General features: G+C 49.9%; 1 protein-coding gene across 2 annotated transcripts; it reads right to left on the reverse strand.

Annotated features, from left to right (window-relative positions):
• Positions 1-1545: 1545 nt before the first annotated feature.
• On the reverse strand, positions 1546-24401 carry Meox1 (mesenchyme homeobox 1). 2 transcript variants are annotated; one of them, XM_059269746.1, is made up of 3 exons: positions 23939-24401; positions 3831-4003; positions 1546-1962 (listed from the first exon to the last, which is right to left on the reverse strand). In XM_059269746.1, the coding sequence occupies exons 1-3, from the start codon at positions 24399-24401 to the stop codon at positions 1840-1842; spliced, it is 759 nt and encodes a 252-aa protein (XP_059125729.1). In that variant the 3' UTR covers positions 1546-1839. The 2 variants fall into 2 exon arrangements, with proteins under 2 accessions (XP_059125729.1, XP_059125730.1); XM_059269747.1 differs by lacking the exon at positions 3831-4003.
• Between the last annotated feature and the right edge of the window lie 1088 nt (positions 24402-25489).

Genomic DNA, 25489 nt, shown 5'->3' on the forward strand with positions numbered 1-25489 from the left:
TTTAATTTTTTTTAAAATTTTTATATTATGTGTACGGGTGCTTTGCCTACATGTATGTATATGCACCACTTCAGTGCCTAGAACTCAAGGAGGCCAGAGGAGGTGTTGGATCCCCTGGAACTAGAGTCACAGATGGTTGTGAGCCATGATGTGGGTGTTGGAAATCAAATTTGGGTCCTCTGGAAGAGCAGCCAGTGTTCTTAACCACTGAGCCATCCCTCCAGCCTCACTTTTTTTTTTTTCCCTTCAACAAAGTCGCTCATTGTCTAGAAAATCATCAAGTAGGCTAGCTGGAGCTGTCTCCCCTGCCCCAAGTTTGAACAATGTTTAAATTACATTTAGTTATTCAGAGAGACGGAGAGAGAGAGGAGAGAGACAGAGAGAGAGACAGAGAGAGAGACACAGAGAGAGAGAGAGAGAGAGAGAGAGAGAGAGAGAGAGAGAGAGAGAGAGAGAATATGCACATTTGGGTGTGGTGCCCATAGACAGTACGAGACGATGTCAGATCCCCCTGGGAACTGACCTCTGACCTCTGAAAGAGTGGCAAGTGCTTCTAGTCACTGAGCCATCTCTCCAGACCGGCACCCACCTTTGAAGAACCTGTGGGAGGGAGCTTTGGTCTAGGTGTCTTCTCTCCCTTCTCTCTTTCCTTTTCTAGACACGTTCTGGGTAATCATTAGATGAGAATCATCATTACACATGAGAGCCATGATTCCATATTCTATAAAGAAAAAGGCCAGAAACCTTGCATTTTTCATTGATTTATTTCTTTGAGAGTTTTTTTTTTTTTTTTTTTTACAAATTGAATTGACCTTGCACAATTAGCTTGATGTAATCTTAGGAAAAAAAATTTGAAATATACTTTAGGGATAAATGATACATGCTCTAACCTGCCATTCCATTTGACAATCGTTTTCCAAGCTTTTGTCTTTATGGGTGGGGGAGGGAGGGACTTAGGTTGTTTTTTAAGCACCCATGACCAAATCTACATGCAAGAAATTAAAATACTTGCTGACCTCCTTCTGCAACCTCAGCAGGGACTGGGAGGCCCAGCATCTAATCCTGAGGCACACAGGGGTCTCTTCCAAGGCTGCTGTTGCCAGAGGCTCTTTGCCCACCAAACCTTGCAGCAGCAGCAGCCTTAGAAGACGGGTCTGAGGTCTGAGCTGTGCATGTGTGTGAACCTGGGAGTTCTCACAAAACAACCTTTGGAGAACACGCAGGATAGGCCAAAATGCATCCCAAGGAGGAAGGGGGATGGTTTTCCTGTCCTGGTTTGTAGAGAGTCCTTGGAGAGCACAGGATGCTGCAGCCTGAGAACCTTCTACGCCAGAGGTCCGCGTGTCTGGGTCGGTCCTCGTCTATCAGCTCTTGTGCTATCCTCTCCATCCTTAGATACAGGAGCCACTTTCTAGCCTCCAGCTCAACGGTGTGAACATCTGGAGAGGGTTTTGCTTTCCCAAGTCACCAGCTGGAATCAAGGAAGGGATTCTGCACAGGCCAGATGGGAGCCAGACCCAGAGGAGACCGTGATAGAAGAGGATGTGTGGGGAGCCGCCAAGAGACCCAGAAAAAGAGTGCCCCGATGCTGTTTCTAGATCTTCCCAGACCAGTAGGTACAGTGGAGTTCAAGAGAGTGTGGGAGGCTGAAGCCCTGGGGGAGGGGTTACCACCTCTGGGAAATTCAAGGCTCCCACACACTGGGTAATTCCACATCTAAGAGTCATAAGGTGTGCAGAGGCTTCTCTGGGTCGGTCTGGAAGAGGTGATGGTGGGACTAGGTGGAGGGTGTAGGAAAGGGGGTTCAGTCTTTCTTGGTTTTTTGGTCTTTGGCGCATCTCACTCTGAAGTTGGAGAAGCTGCAGAGTCCCCATCCTCTGGGTCCTGCTCATGAGGGGACACGGGCTGACCCCCCTTCACACGCTTCCACTTCATTCTCCGGTTCTGGAACCACACTTTGACCTGGGGGAGGAAGCAGAGGAGTAGAGTCACTCCAGGGTCACTCCAGGGCCAGGGTGACCCCTCACCACGCTGTTGCTCGAGCTGAGTGGGTCCAGGATCTGGAGCCCTCACGTGTTGCTCTCCATCCCCCAAGGATCCAGGGAGTGGGAGGGGAGGGAGAACAGGCAGATCTGCCCAGAGGCCTGCCTGGGCCTCCAGATGTCAGGTGGGGTGGGGGGGAGTCTCTGAAAATCACTCTACATTGCCCCTTCCTCTACACTCACTGCCTGCTCCTCCACAATGGGCCCCCCAGTCTCTCAGTCTCTACTCCACAAAGAACTGAGAACAGGACCGCCAGCCTCATCCTTCAGCACATTGATAAATCACCTTTGACTTTCTGTAGCTCTGATCAACACATGTTTTAAAGGCTCTGACCTTCATTATCACATGACATTGGGTTTATGATCCTATTGCAGAGATGGAAACCCGGAGGGTCACAGGGGCCAGGATGAGACAGAGGCAAGATTCGATTCTAAGCCTTCTGATTCCAAACCCAACACTCTTGCAGAGCACTCCGGCAACTGAAGACTGCTATTAAATGTTGTTATTACCACTGTTACGGCACACAAAAGCAGATGTGATGCTTCAAGGAAATGCCCAAGCCAAGGGCCAGGGAACTTTCCCTCAGTGTCCCAGGACCCAGCTGCATATCTGCTACACCTGAGAACTTAATTCAGATGCAGGTTCCCAGTCCCACTCATTATTACTGCAAAATTCTTCCCTGGAATCTGCATTTTGTTTTATCTTAAAAAAAAAAAAAAATGGGTCTCATGTAGCCCAGGCTGGCCTTGAGCTCACTATGCAGCTAAGGATGGCCTTGAATTTGTGGTCCTCTGACCTCAGCCTTTCCAATGTGCTGAGATTATAGACATAGGATACCATGCCCTGTTTGTGGTGTGGGGATTAAACCCAGGGCTTCCTGCATGCTAAGCAAGCACTCTACCAGTGAGCTACATCCCTAGCCCATCTTTCGATTTCTTTCTTTTTTTTTTTGTTTGTTTGGGGTTTTGTTGTTGTTGTTTTGTGGGTTTTTTTTTTTTTCTTTTTTTGGAGACAGGGTTTCTCTGTATAGTTTTGGTGCCTGTCCTGGATCTCACTCTGTAGACCAGGCTGGCCTCGAACTCACAGAGATGCACCAGGCTCTGCCTCCCGAGTGCTGGGATTAAAGGCGTGCGCCACCGCTGTCCGGCCTCTTTTTTTTTTTTTTTTTTTTTTTTTTTTTTGAGACAGGGTTTCTCTGTGTAGCTTTGTGCCTTTCCTGGAACTCGCTTTGGAGACCAGGCTGGTCTCGAACTCACACTGCCTCTGCCTCCCGAGTGCTGGGATTAAAGGGGTGTGCCACCACCACCCTGCCCCATCTTTCAATTTCTTTGAAGACAGTTCCTTAGGCTGGCCTCAGCTCACTATGTAGCCCAGGGTGGCCTTGAACTCACAATCCTCCTGCCTCTACCTCTCAGGTGCTGGGTTTACAGGTGGGTGTCACAACACCTGGCTTTCAGAATCCCCATTTTAATAATTGCCTGGGTGAATCAGAGGCAAACGCTGGTTCAAGTTTGGGGAAATCAGATCTCAGATGTTCTAATCCTTGTTCACATGAGAAGTACCCGGGGGACCTTCGGAAACCTGGGCTGCTCAAACGCCATCCCAGACCAATTACAGTAGTCTCCGTGGGAGGGACTCAGCTAATTCTCCCTGGGATGGTTTATTGTCAGGGGCAGCTGTGGTTGAGAACCATGGCTGGATAGAGGACAGGAAGGGGGTCCAGTCAAGGGCAATGGGAAGGGAGGTGAGCAGACAGCAGTGGAACACTGACAAGCCATGGGCCCCACCTGCCGCTCTGAAAGGTCCAGGTTGACTGCGATCTCATATCTTCGGAGCCTGGTCAGGTAGTTATGGTGGGCGAACTCAGCCTCCAGCTCTCGCAGCTGCTCCTTGGTGAAGGCGGTCCTTTCCTTCCGGGCCTTGCTGCCTCCTTCTGGCTTTCCTCCATTCTCCTGGTTGTCTGTGAAGAGAAGGCCCCAAATGGGGGAGACGTGAGTGAGCCGAGGGGGGCTCAGTTCCCTCCCATTAGTCCGTAAACAGCTGGGCAGCATTCTCTGGCATCTCTCATTTAAAATACACTGAAAAGCTCTGGTGTTCCTCATCCTTCTGGCATCTTGTCCCTAAGAAGGTCAAGAAGTGTTTTTAGTCCCAGTCTCAGGAGCACTCAGCAATCCCCCCACCCACCCAGATTTTTCCTTCCCAAGGCACGTGAAGGCTATGTCCCTAGCTCCAGCCTGCCTCCAGGAAGGCCTCAGTAGTCTGCAGCTTGAGGGGCCCTGCACTCCAAGACAAATTCTTTAAGTTCCCAGGGACAGAGGTGTGGCTGAGGGGCACCCTGCAGCCTTGCTAGGGCATTCTGGGTATTTGGTATTCTGGCCCTGGGGCCGATATCTGGTCTGGTCAAGGCACTCAGCAGTGAGACAGGGGAAGGGGAGAGCTGCCGGCCACAGGACCTGCAGCAGCAGCTTTGAGGAAAACTTGTGTGAAACAGAAATCACTGTTGCACCAGAAACTGCCGGCCACGGGACCCGTAGCAGCAGCAGCTTCGACTGAAAACTTGTGTGAAACAGAAATCACTGTTACGGCAGAAACTCACGGAAGTAGGATGGGAAACTCAGCAACCTTTGTATGTGTGTGCACACACACTTTTGTGTGTGTGCACGTGTATGTGTGTGCATGGAGGCCAGTGGTCAACATTGGCTGTCTTTCTCTGTCACTGTCTATGTTTGGCTTTAAAACAGCAGATGTTTATTTAGTGTGTGGGAGGGAGTCCGAGGACAACTCTTGGGAGTCGTTCCTCTCCATTCACTGTGTGGTTCCAGAGGCTGAACCTAGACCATTGGGCTCTTCCATAAGCGCCTTATCCCCTGAGCCATCTCACTGGCCCTCTACCTTAGTTTTTGAGACAGGGTCCTTCACTGAACCTGGAACTAACCAATTTGCCTAGGCTGGTTGACCAGTAAGCCCCAGGGATCCACCTGTCTCTACCTGCTCAGTCCTAACATTACAGGCATTCATCACTTTGCCCAGAATTTTTGTTTGTTTGTTTGTTTTGAGACAAGGTTTCTCTGTGTAACAGCTCTGGCTGTCCTGGAGCTCACTCTGTAGACCAGGCTGGCCTCGAACTCACAGAGATCACCTACCTCGGCCCCCTGAGTGCTTGGGATTAAAGGCGTGCACCACCACCATCTGGCCAGAATCTTTTTTTTTTTTTTTCCAAACATGGGTACTGGGACTTGAACTCAGGTCATTGTTCTTGTACAACAAGCACTTTGTCAACTGAACGTCACCCACCCCAGCTCCTCAGCAGCCTGTTTGGCAAGTCCCCTGCCCCCTCATTAGTCTGGTGCAGGGTCAAGGTTATACACCACTGCTTTAAGACCAGATTGCTGGGATGTTTCCCAGGCCCCAGCAGCATCACCATGACAGGGAAGCTGGTCTCTCACACACTGGAGTCTGCCCTAGAAGGCCAAGTCTGGAGAACCTTCTGGAACCCTGGGGCTTCCGTTAGACACCGGGGCTCAGTCCTAACCCGTGACAGAGGCAGGAAACAGTGTCCACCTGCATTTGCCTCTTCCTCTCCACACTAACCTAACCGAGTGGTTTCAGTATTGACCCTATTTTACAGACCAGACACAGGAGCAGCTTCGCCTAAGGCTAAGCAGGGGAGGCAGGGTGCAGACCCAGGCGGTTTGATTCATACACCGTCCCAATATGAGATGTCTTTGAAGAGTTCACGAGCTGTGAAGTCTGGTGCAGATAGGAGAGAGCGAATCTAGGATGAAACGTCACTTTTATTTCAAGAGGAGGCAGCTGGGCCTCTCCCTTAGCAGCGGCAGTGGCGGAGAGGCCGCAGACAGGGGACTAACAACACACCTGCACAATTAACTAACAATTAACAAAGTTGGACAACAATTGCCACGGGAACTGTTCCTGCCTGGGGAGGGGGACCTAACACTTCGGGCTTTCTCTTCCTGCCTCTTTCTAGTCTTGGAGACCTTGGGTCAGGAAATATGCTTTCTGTGAGCTGTGCCCTATCTACTTTCATTCTCTGGAGAGAATCGGCCCCCACCTAGCTGAGGTCCTCCGTCCTCAGAGCCTTGAGCCTAAGCCACCTGCAGGGTATGTCGGTGGAAGGATGCAGGTCCATGAGTCAGGCAAGGGAAGTCACTCAGATCCTCAACTGGGAGGCCAGCTCGTGGAGATGGCTGGGGACCCCACTTTAACCCCGAGATCCAGTTTGCAACTTTGGTCCTGGCTGCTTCCCTTCTCAGGCAACCCGGTTGTACCTCAGTTTCTTCAGCTGTCCTCTCCTCATCTGGCTGCCTGAGAGAAACGCTCAGGAGGGTGACCGGAAGGCCAGGGAGTGGGGTGGGGGAGGGTACTTGTGGCTCAACTCTCCATGGGGTCCGTGATGGGACACCCCCCCCCTCCAGGCTAGGGGAGGGGACGAGCCGACCACCGGCTCTCTGCCCAGTGGCCGCCGGCTCAAGGCCGGAGAAGGCCGGCCCAGACCCCGCCCGGATGCCGGAGCGTGGGCTGGACGGGAAGGACGTGAAGTCCCGGGGCCGGTCCCCTAGGAGTCCTTCGGCCTTGGCGGCTGCCAGAGCCACTAACCCTCCTGGCGGCGGGCCCGGGAGGGTCAGTCACGCAGCGGATGCGAAGGCCTCCCCGGAGCACATCTGACCCGGTTGAGGCCAGGAAGCCGGGGAACCACTGAGATCCACAGTGTCCACAAACTCCTGTCCCGGGGGCCCCACGGTGTTTCCCAGCCCCTCCTTGTCACAGCTGCGGGAGCGGATAGGCCAGGGGACTTTGCGGATTCAATCTCTACTCTCTTCTTTTCCAAGAAATTAGAGAAAATAAAGCACCTAGTTGCAAAGCTAATTTTTTTTAAAGACAGAATTGCATGTCGTTCGGGCTGGCCTCAAGCTTGATAGGCAGTGGAAGATGGCCTTCAACTACCCATCTTCCTGCCTCCACTTCCCAAGTGGTGGGTCTGTAAGTCAAGGCACCACCAGGCCAGGCTTGCCAAGGCTAATCTCAAAACACAACACGGAGTCTTGGTCTCCAAGTCTTCGGGAAGACCTGGATAAGCTAATGTGTGTGGGAATGCTCTTAAAACCTAAGTTACAGGGCAAATATCAAGATATTAATTGTTCCAATGTTTCAGTTCCATGAGATGCCATTGAAAAATCTGGGATGGGATTAGTGACAGCTGGCTTTTTCTCTTCCATTCTTTCTTTTTTCAGACAGATTCAATTCATGATGACCCGGCTTTCCTCAAAATGATGATTCTTGCTTCAATCCTCTCAGTTCCAGAATTACACGTGCTGCCAGGTGTGGCTAACCACTGGCATGCTCTCTGCAACCAGATGTACCCACTTCCTCGATCCTCACCAAAACCCCACTGCCAGTGGCTCCTCTGATCACCCCTGTTCCTTGGCATGGTTGTGTGGGTTAGCCTGGATCCTCTGGCTAACGCTCTCTCTCAGGGTTGTGACTACTACCTGGTGGGTAGGAGGCATCTGTTTAAACTACTCCTCGTTAGAGGGAAGAAGCTCAACAGAGGCCTAGGACCTTACCCAGCAGTGTTTACGTGAGAAAAGAGAGATTCGAATCCAGATCCACCTGACTAAAGCCAAGGTTCTCAACCATGACGTCAGAGTCTCCATCTTCAGGCTGGATGCCCCCAGGCAGGGCCTGGAAATGGGACATAGCCTGTCTCCACCTCTATGGTTCCCCGGGTCACCACTTTAGGGTTTCCATCCACATCCACCTGCCTCTTCTCCCAGGCCTGCCTCCGTGTGCAGAGATGCCCTACCATACCTCACAGAGCAGCGCCTTATGCCCCTAAGTCCTGAACACAATCCTCTCTAGAAAGAAGAACTGGGAGAAAGGGGGGGGGGGGCCTCTGCAGCCGGTTGTGGACAGATTGCCATGGAGACAGCCTGTCTCCTGCATCTCACAGTCCTGATTTGGATTGTGACATTTCAATACAACATTCCTCCTACAATAGGGACACTTGTGTCCCTCATCAATTTCCCAGAGTGGGACAAACTCTTGTCTGCTGTGGGATGTTCTGTATGTCAAATATGTTGCTCTGATTGGTTAGTAAATAAAACACTGATTGGCCAGTAGCCAGGCAGGAAGGATAGGCGGGACAAGCAGAGAAAAGAATTCTGGGAAGTGAAAGGCTGAGTCAGAGAGACACTGCCAGCCGCCGCCATGACTAGCAGCATGTGAAGATGCCAGTAAGCCACGAGCCACGTGGCAAGGTATAGATTTATGGAAATGGATTAATTTAAGCTGTAAGAGCAGTTAGCAAGAAGAAGCCTGCCATGACCATACAGTTTGTAACCAATATAAGTCTCTGTGTTTACTTGGTCGGGTCTGAGCGGCTGTGGGACTGGCGGGTGAGAGAGATTTGTCCTGACTGTGGGCCAGGCAGGAAAACTCTAGCTACACTTGTCACTATCACAAATGATGAGATGGCCAGAAGTCGGAGAAGGAGCTGGGAAATGGAAGAGGGAATTTGTGTTGCAACAGTATGAAAAAGCCTGCAACATTTTGTCAAGACAAGATGCGTGAGGACTCCCCTGACTCTTCCAGCCTGAGATTCACACACAGTTCATGTGCACAGTACTGCAATCAAGGAACTCATGCGCCCTGACCACAGAGTTCATCGTTCATTTTTTTAAATGTTATATATGTGGGTGTTTTGTCTGCATGTATGTTTGTGGCCGTGTGTGTGCCTGATGCCAGAGGAGGCCAGAAGAGGGCATGAGAAGCCCTGGAACTGGAGTTACAGAAGAATGTGAGCCTCCATGTAGGTGCTAGGAAATGAGCCCTGGTCCTCTGGAAGAGCAGCCAGTGCTCATAACCCCTAATCCATCTCTCCAGCCCCTGTGAAGTGTATCTCTATTGAGAATCTCCTGCCCCTCCCTTTCTGGATCTGTCTCCCCGTGTATAAAGTTATAGGATTAGATGGGATCCTCATTCTCATGAAGAAGTGATGTCAGAGTTCTCTCCCAAGCCGTGAACCCAACACCCTCCCCGGCTTCCCCTAATTCTTTTGCTTTTCCTTACTGGCCCGGAGGAACCGAAGGCCCTTCCAGCCTTGGACACTCTTGTTTAGCCCGTCCCCCTTGCTCCCTTGAGTCGCAGCTGGTGGTCTGCTCATTGTTTGCTCACAAAGCCCCCTCTCATCTTTCCATGGCCCTCAGCCCAAAGATCAGAATACCCCAGGGAGCTTCTCTTCTGTGTGCAGAGCTTCTGTCCCTGGCCCGGGCGAGGGGAGTGGAGGGGAACTGTGTTGGCAGAGGCATCTGAAAACCCTTTGGAGAGCCTGGGTCTTGCCACCTGCAGGTACTGGCCTCAGGGAGGAGCTTCCTGACCTCAGCTGAGTCTCCCTGCAGTTCTCCAGGCCTCAGTTTCCTCATTAGCAAGGCAAGAATAGCTACACCCATCACGAGCATAAGGCTGCTCAGAAGGCAAAATGAGACCGGTGACGTGTTAGCCCGTTGGATGGTGCTTGGCAAATGGCACACAGTTGAGCCTGTCCGAAAGGACGGGCAGGAGACACCCTGTTGGACGTGATGTTTGAAAGATGATTCCATAGACCTAGAGAAGGAGATCAGAGGGTACCACATCCCCAGATCTGTGTACAAAAGATGCCTGCCTGCCTACCTACCTGCCCACCCTCTCTGCCTTCCTGCCTCCCTGCCTCCCTCCCTTCCTCCCTCCCTCTCTCCTTTTCTCCCTTCTTCCCTCCCTCCCTTCCTTCCTTCCTTCCTTTCCTTGAGACAGGGGATGGGCTGTCCCAGGACTCACTATGCATCTCAAACTGTCTTTACATTTATGTTGAACCTTCTGCCTCAGCTTCCCGAGAACGGGAATTACAGGTACGAGCTAAGGATGTCTTTGGAACATCCGTCTTTGGAGTGCGTCTTTCCCATTTTCACTCTTTTCGGTAGGTCGGCAGCTGTGGCTACTCTCAGCTGCTATTGCTTGAGCCCTCTTTGGGTCTCATGCTTCCAGACACCGTGACAGAGCAACCGTCCACTGCTCAGGTCTGTGTAGGGAGGAGGTGAGCACACTGATGACTTCCTCTGTGGTTAGTGAGAAGCTGCCCCCCCCCCATACTGCACAGCCCTCAGATCAAGCAGGACCACAAGGGGACACTCAATAGTGCCCAGAGAAATGCAGACAGGATGTATGTGTGATTGTGGTTCCCACTGTGGGCTTTTACATCATTTCAGAAGTAGCTGTCAGACCTGGCAGTGTTTCCTAGAGTTAGCAGACAGCCATATCAGGGTGACAGAGAGGCTCAGGCAGACTCCGTGGGACCCGCCTCTCTGGAGTACGGTATCTCTGCTCTCCAACTCTACCGCACCGTTTTGCATCATTTCTAACAGGCCGGGCAGAACCCATGATGCTCTAGACTCAGACAGCATTTTGCAGTGAATAAAGCATTTCTTTCTACCAGACAGAAACTTCTTCTGGGCTTTCAGATCGATACCTGGACCACAGAATGGTGGAGCAGGAAGAAAAGGGGACTCAGGGATGCCCTTGCGTCCTTTGCTGATTTTACAGCTGAGCAGAGGGTTGGCAAGGGACCTGCTTGTGGACACACAGCAACCTAGTGGTAGAGTGGGCCCAGCACTCAGGTCTCTTCCACAGGAAGTCATTTACACAGAGATCAGCCTGCTTCCTGTTACAGCCTCTCACTAGGATTATTATTTTTTTTCTTTTGTAGTGCTATGGACAGAACCCAGAGCTCATACACTAGGCAAGTACTTTCCCACTGAACCACACCCCAGCCTCTCCTGTTAGTTATTCTGTGTGTCAGGAAAGTACACATGAACCCATTGAACAGATAAAGAGATTAAGACCCAGAGACCACATGGCTTGCTAAGGGACATGGGGTCCGTTTAAGGCAACAGCCATTTGTCACACTACCTCAGGGAATGACGAGTATGTAGAGTGTACTTCAAGGTGCTCTGGGAACAATGTCTGGGTCAGGATCTTGGTCTGTCTCAGTGGGACGCCCCAGGGAGGAGAGAGGAAGGTCTATTTGGGGTGATACCTTGGCAAGCCCCTGAAAGAGGAGTCTGTGGTTTCCTGAGCTGCCTCGAGGCTGATGCTTTGCCACACTCCTCGGGTCTGACACCTTTAGCTGCAGAAGGAGATTGGAAAGTCCCCTGAGGTAGGCAGGAGTCAGACACAGACAGTGAGAGGCCAGTTGGATGCTCACATCCGGGACCTGCCTGTCCTCTGAGCTCGGCTTGACTTTTTCACCAGGTGCTACACCATCCCAGTGTCTAGACCCCACCATGGTCCTGCAGATGCCAGGGAATTTACAGCGGGGAGGGGGCCCTGGGCCTTTCTGGAACAGGAACGTCAACCAGGGGAGTCTTCACTGAGAGTCCCTGCTGGGGTGGAGCAGTGAGGGTGGGCAGTATTGAAGGAGAGAGGAGGACCAGGCCAGGAGGGGCTGGGGAATTGTAGACGGGTCCAAGGTGCAGTGAGCTGAATGAGGGGTCCAGGAGGAGGAGGGGATGGCGAAGGAGGTGGGAGCGTCAGCGTGTGTGTGTGTGTGTGTGTGTGTGTGTGTGTGTGTGTGTGTGTGAATGTGAATGTGTGTGTGTGTGTATGGGTGTGTGTGTATGTGTGTGTGTGAATGGGTATGTGTGTGTGCACCCCCCCCAAGTATGTTTCTAGAGAGCAGGCCCAGGTTCTCACAATCCAGGTGAGCATTTTATCACTGAGCTACACCCCTAGTCTGGGGAACAGCCTTTGAGATAAACTGGGAAGGTAAAGGCAGTGCTGGGCTTTGGGTTTCAGATGTCATCATTTGCTGTCACCGAAGAAAGTGTGGCCCTCAGGACCCAGGCCACTATCCACACGGTTCCTTTACAGAGAGCGAAGAGAACAGGAAAATACCATGAAACAGTCAAGGATGGGGTGCATCTGGGCCAGAGGCAGAGAGATGGGTAGGAAGGGCCAGTGTGGGGGTCAAGAGGGGACTAGGGTAAGGGGCTGCCTCTGGGGCCTTCAGGGAACATAAGACCTGCTTCTCAATCAGCCACTCCTCCCTGCACCCAGGTGTCCCTGGTTTATTCAAGCCAGAGTGACAGGTCAGCGAGCAGGCAGCCCCTGAGCTCTACCCTACCCAGACAGTGGGCAGCCCTAAGGTTGTCCTTTGGCTGGCCTTTTCATGGTCTAATGGTTCTTTGGACCGTCCCATCTCAGATGATCGGTAGACTCTGCTACCTCAGCAGAAACTCACTCTTTCTAGAACTTTGCAACTATGCATGGTCAGGAGCCTGAGCAGGTGCAAGAATTGTGCTCAGGCCTCTGAGTTCAGACACGGCCGAGGCTGGAGGGCCTACCTATCTGGACCCTGGTCTGTTTTTCAGAGGATGAGCAGGGTAGTAACTGTAACTAAGAGACAAAGGACGCTAGCAAAGTATAGTGTTGTCCTCTCCTCCCACACTGGCCACGCAGGGCTCTAGGGCTTCTCCTTGCTGGGGGTTCTGGGTTTGAGATGGAATAAGAGGAGCGGCAGATCTATATGTCCCTCAGCACTCACCCTGCCCGGCACTGCACCTAAGAACCCAGCGGGCCTGGCTGAGAGCAGATGGCAGTGACTCTCACAGAGCTCAGGTCACTGTCCATGGTCACCCAGGACGCAGCCTGTCTCAGGGAGAGACCGTGAAGAGAGAAGGGTGCTTTGGCTCATCTGACCCCCTGCCCCGTGGGAGATCCTTCGGTCAGCTCAGCCCACGTGTTTATGAACCTCGACTCTGGCCTCGTTTTGGGATTGAAGTTTGTTGCTTTTGAAAGCATCCTTCTAAGGCTTTCAGAGTCCTGATGCACTTCAGATATGTATGGCACAGGATGGAACCTTCATGCTAGGAAGTATGGCATGCTCTCAGAGAGAGGGCAAGACAATCAAGAGTGAATGAAGGAATGAATGAATGCTTCAGATGAGTAGATATTAAAAGAGTGCCTCCTGTGTGCAAACGTGTCACCAGGAAGACTTCACAGAGGAATCTGACCTCCTTCTGGCCCTCTAGATCTTTCTATTTGAGGGAAGGTGTAGAGTCACAGGCATCTGGATGCAAGGCCACCTGGGGTTGATGACATCATGGAGCTAGGAATATGGCCCGGTCCAAGCCTGCAACAGGGGAGGTCAAGAAAGAATTCCTGCTGGGAGTGGCAGCGCACGCCTTTAATCCCAGCACTCGGGAGGCAGAGGCAGGTGGATCTCTGTGAGTTCGAGGCCAGCCTGGTCTACAGAGTGAGTTCCAGGACAGCCAGGGCTACACAGTGAGATCCTATCTTGGAAAAAAAGGAAGGAAGGAAGGAAGGAAGGAAGGAAGGAAGGAAGGAAGAAAAAAAAGAGGAGAGAGAGAGATGACCTCAATCCCATAAAGGCCCTACACGAAAAGTCCACTGCTAGTATCATACTCAGTGGTGAAAAATTTCAAGCTTCCCCTCCAAGATCAAGAATAAGGTAAAGATAGCCAGGTGGTGGTGGCGCACGCCTTTAATCCCAGCACTCGGGAGACAGAAGCAGGTGGATCTCTGTGAGTTCGAGGCCAGCCTGGTCTATAGAGCAAGTTCCAGGACAGGCTCCAAAAGCTATAGAGAGAAACCCTGTCTCGAAAAACCAAAAAAAAAAAAAAAAAAAAAAAAGACTAAGGTGAAGAAACCCACCACGCCACCTCCAGCACCCCGGCACCAGAAGTCCCAGACAGAGCCATCAGGCCAGAAAAGAAATGAAAGAGTGAAATGAGGGGCTGGAGAGATGACACAGCTGTGAAAAGCACTGGCTGCTCTTGCAGAGGTCCTGGGTTTGGTTCCCAGCACCCACACAGTGGTTCACAACTAACTGTAACTCCAGATCCAGGGACTCCCTCTTCTGGCCTCTGCGGACACTGCACACATATGGTGCATGGATATACACGCAGACAAAACACCCATACACAAAAAGTAAAAAGTTTTAAATCTTTTTTTAAAAATGAGCAAGGTAAAATTATCTTGACAGGTGCCACAGTCTTACACGTAGAAAATGTTACGGGTCCCACAAGCAAGAACTTAGAGTTGATAAATTCATCAAAGTTGTAAAAGAGAATACAAGAAGTCACTTGTGTCTAAGTATATGAACAACCCAAAAGGTATGTTAAAGTAATAGCATTAAAAATACTTCAGAGTAAGTTGAGCTAAAGAGACCAAAGGTCGGCTGGGCGGTGGTGACGCACGCCTTTAATCCCAGCACTCGGGAGGCAGAGCCAGGCGGATCCCTGTGAGTTCGAGGCCAGCCTGGTCTACCAAGTGAGTTCCAGGAAAAGGCGCAAAGCTACACAGAGAAACCCTGTCTCGAAAAACCAAAAAACCAAAAAACCAAAAAAAAAAAAAAAAAAAAAAAAAAAAAAGAGACCAAAGGTCTCTATCCTGAAAGCCACAAGATGTTGCTGGAAGAAATTAAACATCAATAAAGAAAAAGACATCATGTGCACAGACTAAAAGACAATATTGCTAAAATGTTCACACTATGCAGAGCACCACAGCAAATTCAGTTTAAACTCTGTCAAAATCCCAATAACATTTTGGATCATAAACAAAATCTTCTTTTTTTTTAACATGAACGTTTGAAAAATAATTTATTTAACTTTATTTTTCTGTGTATTGGTGTGAAGGTTCAGATCCCGTGGAACTGGAGTTACAGTTGTGAACTTCCATATGGGTGCTGAGAATTGAACCTGGGTCCTCTGGAAGAGCAGCCACTGCTCCTAACCTGTGAGTCATCTCTTCAGCCCCCAAAACTTAAATTCTTATGAAAATGGAATGTCAAAAGACTACAAATAGTCATGATAATCTTCAGAAGGAAAGAAAAAATGGGAACCTTGGGCTCCTAATTTCAAAACGTATTATAAAGTATGATAATCAACTGAAATACAGATGAATGGGATAGAGGAGAGAGGCCAGAAGTTCATTCTCAATAGGTGGCCAGGGTTGCACAACAGGAAATAATAGACAGCTCTGTGACAAATGGTAATGGGGAGACTGTACACACACACACACACACACACACACACACACACACACACACACAAATGGTGCTGAAATTCCACTAGAATCAGGAATAAAACAAAGCTGTCCACTCCCTCCATATCTATTCAATATAGTACTTGACACTGTAGCTAGAGCAACAAGACAACTGAAGGAGATCAGGGACATACAAACTGGAAAGGAAGAAGTCAAAGTACCGCAGTTTGCAGATGATATGGTAGTATACATAAGCTACCCCAAAAATTCTGCCAGGGAATTCTGACAACTGATAAACACCTTTAGTGAAGTGGCCGAATACAAGATTAACTAAAAAAAAAAAAAAATCAGTAGCCCTGCTATATACAAATGATAAATGTGCATGCCTTTAATCCCAGCACTCAGGAGGCAGAGGCAGGCAGATGTCTGTGAGTTTGAGGTCAATCTGGTCTACAGAGTGAGTTCCAGGACAGCCAAAGCTACATAGAGAAACCCTGTCTCGAAAAACCAACCAATCAACCAACCAATCAAACAAACAACAAAACAAACAAACAATAAATGGGCTGAGAAAGGACAGCTAAAACAATCCTGTACAATAAAAGAACTTCCAGAGGTATCACCCTTCCTGACTTCAAGCTCTACTACAGAGCTATAGTAACACAAACCACATGGTATTGGTATAAATCAGACAGGCTGATCAATGGGATGTAATCGAAGACCCAGACATACATCCATACACTATGGACACCTGATTTTTGACAAGGAAGACAAAATTATACAGTGGAAAAAAGAAAGCATCTTCAACAAATGGTGCTGGTCTAACTGAATGTCGACATGTAGAAGAATGCTAATAGATCCATATCTATCGTCCTGCACAAAATTCAAGTCCAGGTGGATCAAAGACTTCAACATAACTCCAGATACATTGAACCTGATGGAAGAGAAAGTGGGGAATAGCCTTGAACGGACTGGCACAGGAGACAACCTCCTGAACAGAATGTAATAGTCATAGTAGTGCAGGCACTAAGATCAACAATTAATAAATGGACCTCATGAAACTGAGAAGTATCTGTAAGGCAATTGTCAATAAGATAAAATGGCAGCCTACAGAATGGGAAAAGATCTTCACCAACCCCACATCTGACAGAGGGTCGATCTTCAAAACATATAAAGAACTCAAGAATCTAGACATCAACAAACCAAATAATCCAATTTAAAAATGAGATACAGATCTAAACAGAGAATTCTCAACAGAGGAATCTCAAATGGCTGAGAAGCATTTGAAGAAATGTTCATCTTAGGGTCCTCGTTAGCTAGCTTCCACAGCTCCAGAGAAGCTAGCTAACAAGGAGGACCCTAAGAGGGACACATGGATCATCCTGGAAAGAGGAAGTAGATGAGATCTCCCAAGTAAACTGAGGGTGAAGGGGAGCAATAGAGGGTAGGGGATGGGGGATGAGAACTTAAGCGAACGGGATGGTCGAGCTGGAACAGGGACAGAATGGGAGAGCAATGAAAGAGATACCACAATAGAGGGAGACATCATGGGGATAGGGAGAAACCTAGTGTTAGGGAAGTTCCCAGGAATCCACAAGAATGACCCCAGCTTAGACTACCAGCAATAGTAGAGAGGGTGCCTGAGCTGGCCTACTCTTGTAATCAGATTGGTGAATACCCTAACTGTCATCATAGAGCCTTTATTCAGTAACTGATGGAAGCAGATGCAGAGAGCCACAGCCAAGCACCAGGCCGAGCTCCAGGAGTCCAGTCAAAGAGAGCGAAGAGGGGTTCTATGAGCAAGGGTCATCAAGACCATGATAGGGAAATCTACAGAGACAGCTGAACCAAGCTAGTGGGAACTCATGAACTCTAGACCAATAGCTGTGGAGCCTGCATAGGACTGACCTAGACCCTCTGCATATATGTTATAGTTGTGTAGCTTGGTCCTCTTGTGGGGCTCCTACCAGTGGGAGCAGGGCTGACTCTTGCCTGCTTTAGGGACCCTTTCCTCCTACTGGGTTGCCTCGTTTGGCCTTAATACAAGGGGAGGTACCTAATCTTACTGCAGCTTGATATGCCATGTTTGATATCCACGGGAGGCCTGCCCTTTTCTGGAGAGAAACAGAGAAGGAGGAGGAGGAGGAGGAGGAGGAGGAGGAGTCATTGTCGTCAATGTGGGGGACAGAAGGAAGGTGGGAGAGAGGGAGGAACTGAGAGGAGAGGAGGGAAAGGAAACTGTGGTCAGAATGTAAAAAAAATTTTTTTCATTACTACAGTGAGAGAAAAAAATGGTGCTGAGTCCTTACCTCACACCAAATAAAAATGAACAAGATGGGTTAAGACCTAAATGCAACTCCTAGAAATATAAAACTCCCTGGGGGAAGTAGAGGGCAAATCTTAATGACTTTGTATTTGGCCATGTCTTCTTTGGCATAACCCCCAAAACATAGGCAACAAAAACAAAACAAACAAGCAAACAAAAAACCAGTGCTGTGGAATAATCCTTTTGTACACTGTGAAGATGTGTTGCTCTCACTGGTTTAATAAAGAGCCAACTGGCCAATAGCTAGGCAGGAAGAGGTTGGGCAGGAAAGCTAAGCTGAGCGAACACTGGGAAGAAGAAGGACAGAGTTGTCAGTCAGATGCAGGGGAAACGGGACATGTACAAAATGAGGTAACAAGCCATGAGCCATGTGACAGCAAGTAAAGGAATAAAAATGGTTTAGTTTAAGATGTAAGAGCTGGTTAGTAACAAGCCTAAGCTATTGGTCGAGCATTTATAATTAATAATAAGTCTCTCTGTGGTTATTTGAGAGCTGGCTGGTGGGATGGAAAAGTCCACCTACAAAACATGGTGAGGGAGATGGCTCTGGGGGTAGAGGCACTTGCTGCCAAGCCTGAGGACCCGAGTTCCGTCCCCTGGACCTCCATGGTCAAGGAGAGAACTGACTCCAACAAGTTGTCCTCCAGCATCCACACGCATTCTGTCACATGCCTGTGCCTCCAGCCCCACCCCACGCACAGGGAGGGAGGTCTGCAAACAAACAAAACCAGAAAATAAGAAGTGTTGGCTAAGATGTGAAGACATCGAAATTCTCATGTGCACTATTGAGGGGACTGCAAAATGGCACACTTGCTATGACAAGCAGTCTGAAGGTCCTCAGAAAATGAAACATAGGGCTGGAGAGCTGGCTCAGCAACTAAGAGTACTCTCTGTAGCCGGGTGGTGGTGGCGCATGCCTTTAATCCCAGCACTTGGGAGGCAGAGCCAGGCAGATCTCTGTGAGTTGGAGGCCAGCCTGGTCTACAGAGTGAGATCCAGGACAGACACCAAAACTATACAGAGAAACCCTGTTTCGAAAAACAAAAAAACAAAACAAAACAAAACAAAAAGGACTGGCTGCACAGCCATGAGGACTGAAGTCTGGACCCCAGCAGCCAGATAACAAGCTGATTTGCAAATGCCTGGAACTCTAGGTCTGAGGGAACCGACTCCCTCTTCTAGCCACCTTACACACAGGCACATGCATGCATGCATGCACAGGTGCACAAACGCAGACACACACACACACACACACACACACACACACAAATCTTTTTTTTTTATTTTTAATTAAACATAGAATAACCGTATGACCCAACAGTTCCACTTGTGGGTATACATCTGAAATTAAAAAAAAAAAAAACCAAAACAGTGAAAACACAAGGTCAAAGAGATACTTGTACACGTTTCCTGAGGCATTACTCACAATCGCCTAGTGATGGAAGTAAATGTCTATCGACAGATGAGCAGATAAGGGAAATGTGACAAAAACACACAACGGAATATTACTCAGTCTTAAAAGGAAGACATCCAGGCCATGTGCTACAATGTCAATGAAACTTGAGGACTGACTGATTCAGGCAGTATGGACCTGATGAGTCCCGGCCACAGAGTGGAATAAGCCAGTAACAAAAAGAGACAACTGCTTCGTGAGTCCACGCATGAGGTACCTATAACTCCCAAGCTCTTTCTGAGAGGCAAGCCACTGCCAGGACTTTGGGGCATCTGATCCAAAGGGAAGCTCCATTTTGCAAGATGAAACGATTCTGGAAATCTGTCCTACAACAGTGGATCTGTGGTTGGCTGCTGCAAAAGATCATCTTAAAATTGTAAAGATGCCGATTTTTCTGTTGTGTGTTTTGGACCACAAGAAGAAAAAAAAAACGACTTTGAAAAGATTGTCCACAAGGAAAGAAATCTCAGCCCTTTGTGAAGTTGCAACAGCCAGGAGATCGGCTCAGGCTCCAGAACCACAGGACAGTCTGAAGCGTCCCTGTTTGTTTTGAGACAGCTCTCTCTGCTTAGCTCAGGCTAGCCTCAACTTTGCCATCCTTTTATCCCAGTTCTGCTGGGGTTTCACATGTGGCCACCTCACTCAGAGAAGTTGAAGCTTTCTGACTATTGTTCTCGTTGATATAATGCTGTGTACAGTTAGAGCCACAGACGTTAAACCGGGAGAAAGTACGACCAGAAAGGGTGGCCTTTGAGCTGGATATTAAAATATGTAGACTGGGGGAGGGGAGACACCAGGGCAAAAGGGCCAAGTCAGGGAGGGAAGAGGAAAAGGCAGCATGTGTGTGTGTGTGGTGGGGGGGGGCAGCACAAGGTGTGGCTCTGTAGGAAGGGAGGAGGAGAAGGAGGAGAGGGGGTGAGGGAGAAAGAGAGGAGACAGAGGGGGAGAAAGAGTGAAGAGAGAAAAAGAGGAGGGGGAGGGAGGGAGAGAGAGAGAGAGAGAGAGAGAGAGAGAGAGAGAGAGAGAGAGAGAGAGAGAGATGAGGGTTTGGATAGTTGTGCGGGGCATTGGAGAGAAGACCCCAGAGGACAGAATCCGGTGCTGGAGTCTGACAAAGGCGCTGCTTGGCCGACTGAGGGGGCGTCGGGACCCGGGGACCCAGGGCAGCCGCGCTGGTCACACGCAACCTTCCCTTGAACCCTGTCAGGAAGTCACCGAGAAATCCCCCATTCCCATAAATTAAGGACGACTACAGTAGCAGCCTGACAGTTCACGGGGAACAGCAGTGGCTTCGCAGCTGTCCCTGCCAGTAGGGATCTTTAGCACCCCTGGCCCGGGCTGGGGATGGGTAAGATAAGACTGCACTGCGGGTCTCCCGAGACCTCTTAGGGAGGGGGAGGGGCACCCGGCTCCCTTGATCCTCTTCTACAGAGACTCAGCTTCTGCTTCCAAGGGAGCAAGGTCGGGGAGTAGTGAGCGGGTCGGGGTGCGCTGGTGATGGAGATGGGCGCAGAGTCCGAGGCTGGAGCCTCCTGGGCCAGCCAATGTGAGACACAGTAACACCCGTCCCTACCCTTCCCTCCTCAGCTCGGATTGAAGCGCTAATTGGTCACTACTGGGGTTTAGGACAAAAAGATTGCAAGAAGTTCACATATCCCACGGACCCAGGAACTTCTGAGGCACTTTATCTGCCGTATTTAATTCTACTGTTCCCATCATTTTTATTTTATTTTATTTTATTTTTTAAGACGGGGTCTTATGTATCCCAGGTTGGCCTGGAACTCTTAACAAGCAAAGGACTGTCTTGAACTTCTGATTCTCCTGCCTCCACCTCCAGGCATTCACTATGACATCTTATTTATGAATTATGGACCAAACCTCGGGGGACTTCAGGCATGCTTGGGTACTCTACCCACTGAACTCCACCACCAGCCCTCATCCTATGTTCTTAAGCAGCGGTTCTCAACCTCCCTAACACTGTGACCCTTTAGTACAGCTCCTCATGTTGTGGTGACCCCCAACCATAAAACTATTTTCATTGCTTCTTCATAACTGTAACTTTGCATCTGTTATGAATTGTAATGTGAATATCTCTGTTTTCCGATGGTCTTAAGGGTTCTTTAATACCCAAAGGAGTCAAGACCCACAGGTTGAGAACCACTGTTCTAAAGGCTTAGTTCAGGAAATATGGACTGGATACCATCCACAGCTGCTATGGAACTTTCGTTATGCACCAGAAGCAATGTGAAATTTTCAGATCACTGTACTCAACCCACCCAGCTGCTCTAGGTGGTAAGTGACATCGTTATATTCCCATTTCTCAGCTCCGGAAGTAGAGGCTGCAAGAAGGTAACAGCGTTCCCAAAGTTGCAATGACCCTGTCCTTCCATCTACCTGACCATGAAGCACAGTGGGCAAGGCTAGTCAACTTTCCTGGGCTGACTCATGGGGACTGGGATGAGGCACCCTGAATCCCAGTAATCAAGATAAATAATGTTTGAGTACCTTGGGAAGTAGAGACAGAGAATCAAGAGGTTCAAGGCTAGCCTTGGCTATATAGTGAGTTTGAGGCCAATCTGGCTTATTTGAGACCCTGTCTCAAATAAACAAAATAAAACACAAACAATCAAAATTAAATATCTTGGGATGTAGCTCAGCGGTAGAACCCTTGCCAGACATGTACCTGGCTCTAGGTTGGGTTCCCAGGCCCCTCATGGTAATCTGTGATGAGCAATAACAAAAACATTAGTTAGAGGATCCGGGCCTGACTTCAGACCCCGGGGTAGCTCATGGGCTTTTCTGCGGGTTTGTCTCTTTTGAGATTTCCAGACTCTGCAGTCAGTTGTGAGCCTTGCTTGTGACATCTCCCCTGGTGAGGCCCTTGGGAAGCTGACCCTCCTGCCTCCTCCTTCCTCTGCAGTTAAATTCCAACACAGGCACCTGGGCAATAAAGATCTCCCCGCTGACCAGCCACATGGGATGGAGGGAAAGCCAGCTCACCGTCCTGCTCCTGCGGTCTGTTTCCACTGCTGATCTGGGAGAGCCCCACGTGGGGGACCCAGGGCCCCCATGAGCGGGGGGGGGGGTCTTTCTGGGTCAGGGGCTGACTTTCTGATGAGCCACGTGGATGCTCCCTGTCTAAAGCATTGCTATTGGCTACTTGCCAAAAGGGAAGATGGTTGGTCCATTGGGTTTTGCTGAGACTTTGCCGGAGTCCAGAAATCTCCCAGCTCCTTTCCCCACACCCTTGGCCCTCAGTCTACTGGAAAGTGGCTAGATGCTTCAAGATGTCAACGGAACTGAAGGAGCAAGAGTGGCAGGTACTGCCAAGGAGAGAGCTGTAGCCCTAGGTGGGAGGGGCCGGCACCTGCTCTCTCCATCCCAACACTCACTCAGTTGAGTTAGTCACAACGGTTGATCTCACCTGCCAGGTTTAACCACTGGGGCTCTAAAGGGCCCCTCCCCTTAGCCATGAGGATGGTCATGGCCACCCACTGTCAGTACATCCAGAGGAGCTTCAAGCCTTGGGATCAAATACCATATGAAGACTGGGCGGGGAATCTCCTGAAGGTGTGGAGTTTGGAGTTTAGAATCCAGGGGCTCATTTTACTTCTTAGAGGACCAAATCTGGTTTGTCTGATTTCCCAGACAAGAGACTTACATCCCCCAAATAGAAAAGTCCAGGCTAACCTGGGCTTCAAGATCTTCCTGCCTCAGTCTCCTGAGTCCTGAGATTACGGTTTTGTTCCACCAGGCCCTATTCTTGTAGTGTTCTCTCAAACTCGGTCTCCTTTTTCACAGTGCGGAATGGGGATACCAGCAAAACCTGCAGTCCCTATTCGAATTGTGGGACTCAAAAACTGCTGTCTGCAGCTCCCACCACTTGTAACTGCCTTCCTTCATCCCCCCCACCCCCGCGCCTCTCAGAGCACAGCCTTCAGGTCTCCCTTCCCCTCAGCCTGAGCTCTCCAGAGACAAGACCTCTTTTCTAGAATCTAGCGCTCAGGCAAAAGGTGGATACTCTTGATACGTACACTAGGTCAAAGGGGGCTTACGAAGAGAAACCCAGCAAGTTCTCCTTTGTCAATTAGTCCCCCCACACACACCTCTGATTAGGCCCAGAGAGGCCCTTTATATGTTCAGGTCAGTGGTGGGGCAGTGCATTCTGGGCAAGGTGGGAGAGGAGGCAGGGGTCCAGACAAAAGGTCACTAGTGGGTGAGAGGGCCTTATGGGAAGATGAGGAGAAGCTAGGCAGGAGAGATGCTTTATCTCCAACCTCTGGGGGCTTCAGCCCTCAGCAACCATCTTTATTGTACGCCCTGCCGTAGCTGGCCTTGGCCCTTGCCTCCACCCACCTGCCTCTCTGACTTTTCCAAGGCTGCTGTGGTCCCCAAAGAGAAGCCCTCAAAGCGCACAGACCTCTCTGAGGCCCCATCAGACCTTGTCAAGGTGAGCTGTCCGCTAAGTATAGGCACCACCTCTGTGTGGTGATACCTCTGGGCAGTTTGCCCCAAACCCCACTCTCCCTCCCGCCCTCATCTCTCCCATCCCCGCCACAGCCCTGCTCCTCTGCCTCTGGGCTCCTGATGGAGGGTCCTGGGTCTGGGTGGACACCCAGAGACCCAGCCTCACTCTTAACTCCCAAGCCTCAATCCTAGCTGAATGACAAGCTTCAGCTATGGCTCTGGGACCATTCGGAGGCTGCCTGAGTGTGGTCTCCGTGTGCAGAGGCAGAGGCAGCCCAGCTCAGCAAGAGTTCTCTGCAGATCTTACCAGTGTGAACCCCGAGAGTCCATCCCGTGTATCCTCCAAACCCTCCTTGACCCATTAGTCATTTTCTCACACACATTCTTTGCAGAGACCCAGAAATACTGGAGGAAAAAATATCATCCCCACCACCAGAGAGTTCTAGAACTCCTGCAGTATAAGCCGCCTTCTACCTTTGAGCAAGTTAGACTATGCCTTTTGAAGTTTACAGTAAGGGTCCCTAGCCTTTTGAGAGGAGAAACAGCTTGCTCAGGGAGACGCGGTAAAGGAAAGGTGAGTCTTTCCCACCACCTACCTGACCGCTCTTTTTTCCTTCTGGATGATTTCTTCTCCGACTCACTGGCAGTGCTCCCAAGTACCATGTAGTCCTCACCCGATCCTCCGGTGCCATCCACCAGGCCTGGGCTGCCGGCCCCCATCTCTCTGGCGCTCCCAGCGGGGCCTGGGTTGAGCCTTTGCCCAGCTTCAGAGATGGGGAAGTGCCAGTCAGGGGTCTGTGGGAAGGCAGGATGTTGCTCATTGAAGATGCGCTCGGCCCGGGGCAGGCTGTGAGGAGCGGCTGCCAGGCAGGAAGCAGAGAAGTCGGGGTATGCTGCTGTTGCTGGGAAATCTGGTTTTTGGTGGAAAGAAAACGGGGTTGGTGGATAATGGGACAGCCCTGAAGCGCTGCCGCCTTCCGAGTGAGGGTTTCGAAGGCAGCCCCAGACGGGGGCCGGGGGGTGGGGGTTCCTCACGCAGCTGTGGGCTACTGGATCCATCTGCTGTCTGCTGCCTGCCTCAGTCCGTTCAAAGGTTTGCACTGCACTTTCTCTGTTCAGAGTTTTGTAATTAAAAAAAAAAAAAAATTAAACAGTAGAGGAAAATGTTGAATGGAAAATTTACCCCTGGAACCCAAACAAAAATTTTGCCTCCAAGTCCACAAACACGTGGCCAGTAACACACATGTGCATGCCCACACCTGTCTAGGCTTCGCGGCTGCCTTCCTGCCCCCTGACACACGCTGACTATCGGGGTCCCTTGTGCACGCATTTGTTGCCTAGGGCACTAAACATTTTGACTGTCCTACCTCTGACCCACCCACACTGACAAGCTCTCTTCGCGGGGAACCCTGAGTGAATGCCTGCAGAGGGCTGGACCCGGTTGCCCAGACACACTTTTAAATCCTGCGGTGGGGAGAGAGTGACAAATTTCTGAGGTGAAATGTGAGAGAGGAGAGGGAGGGGTCAACCCACTCACACAAGGTCCCCTCCAACCAAAACCCGAGCAGGCAACATTATCATCAGAAACCTTATACCCACATCTAATGGCATTTGCAGACGTAGACTTTTAAAGAAACATTGTTTTATTTTTTTTTTTAAGGAGAGAGAGCGTGCGTGTGTGCATAGTACACACACACACACACACACACACACACACACACACACACACACATCCATGCTCTTTTGAGTGCCTCCCGTAACACAATAAAGTTATTTTTATTGCCTTGTTAACAAAATTCCCCAAGTCTTGGTTTAGAAAAAGCCTTCAGTGGAATCCAGAGTCCACCAAATGCCAAATTCTGGGGAGGGAAGCGGGGACTGGGTGCAAAGGACAAGCCTGGTGAGTGCGTTGGTTTAAAGAGTCTCTACCTCTCCCTGGGGGAGCAGAAAAGGGAGGAGAATTATAAATTATAAGTAATTTTTCCTCTCTCTCTCTCTCTCTCTCTCTCTCTCTCTCTCTCTCTCTCTCTCTCTTTCCCCGGTGAGTCTTGGCAGCCCAGTGGTGTGGTCTGGGGTGTAAAGAAAGATATACTCTAGTAGAACAACAACAAAAGAGAGAGAGAGAGAGAGAGAGAGAGAGAGAGAGA

The sequence above is a fragment of the Peromyscus eremicus genome, chromosome 8a (assembly GCF_949786415.1).
Source record: "Peromyscus eremicus chromosome 8a, PerEre_H2_v1, whole genome shotgun sequence".
Taxonomy (NCBI): Eukaryota; Metazoa; Chordata; class Mammalia; order Rodentia; family Cricetidae; genus Peromyscus; species Peromyscus eremicus.

Bases quoted from the DNA above. Each gene is read 5' to 3' on its own strand.
- Meox1 (XM_059269746.1), bottom strand. From the start codon at position 24,401: ATGGATCCAGTAGCCCACAGCTGCGTGAGGAACCCCCACCCCCCGGCC. The intron at 4,004-23,938 runs GTAGGTGGTGGG...TTCTCTTCACAG, and splicing joins AAGGAAAAAAGAGCGGTCAG to ACAACCAGGAGAATGGAGGA. The intron at 1,963-3,830 runs GTGGGGCCCATG...TTCCTCCCCCAG, and splicing joins TGGACCTTTCAGAGCGGCAG to GTCAAAGTGTGGTTCCAGAA.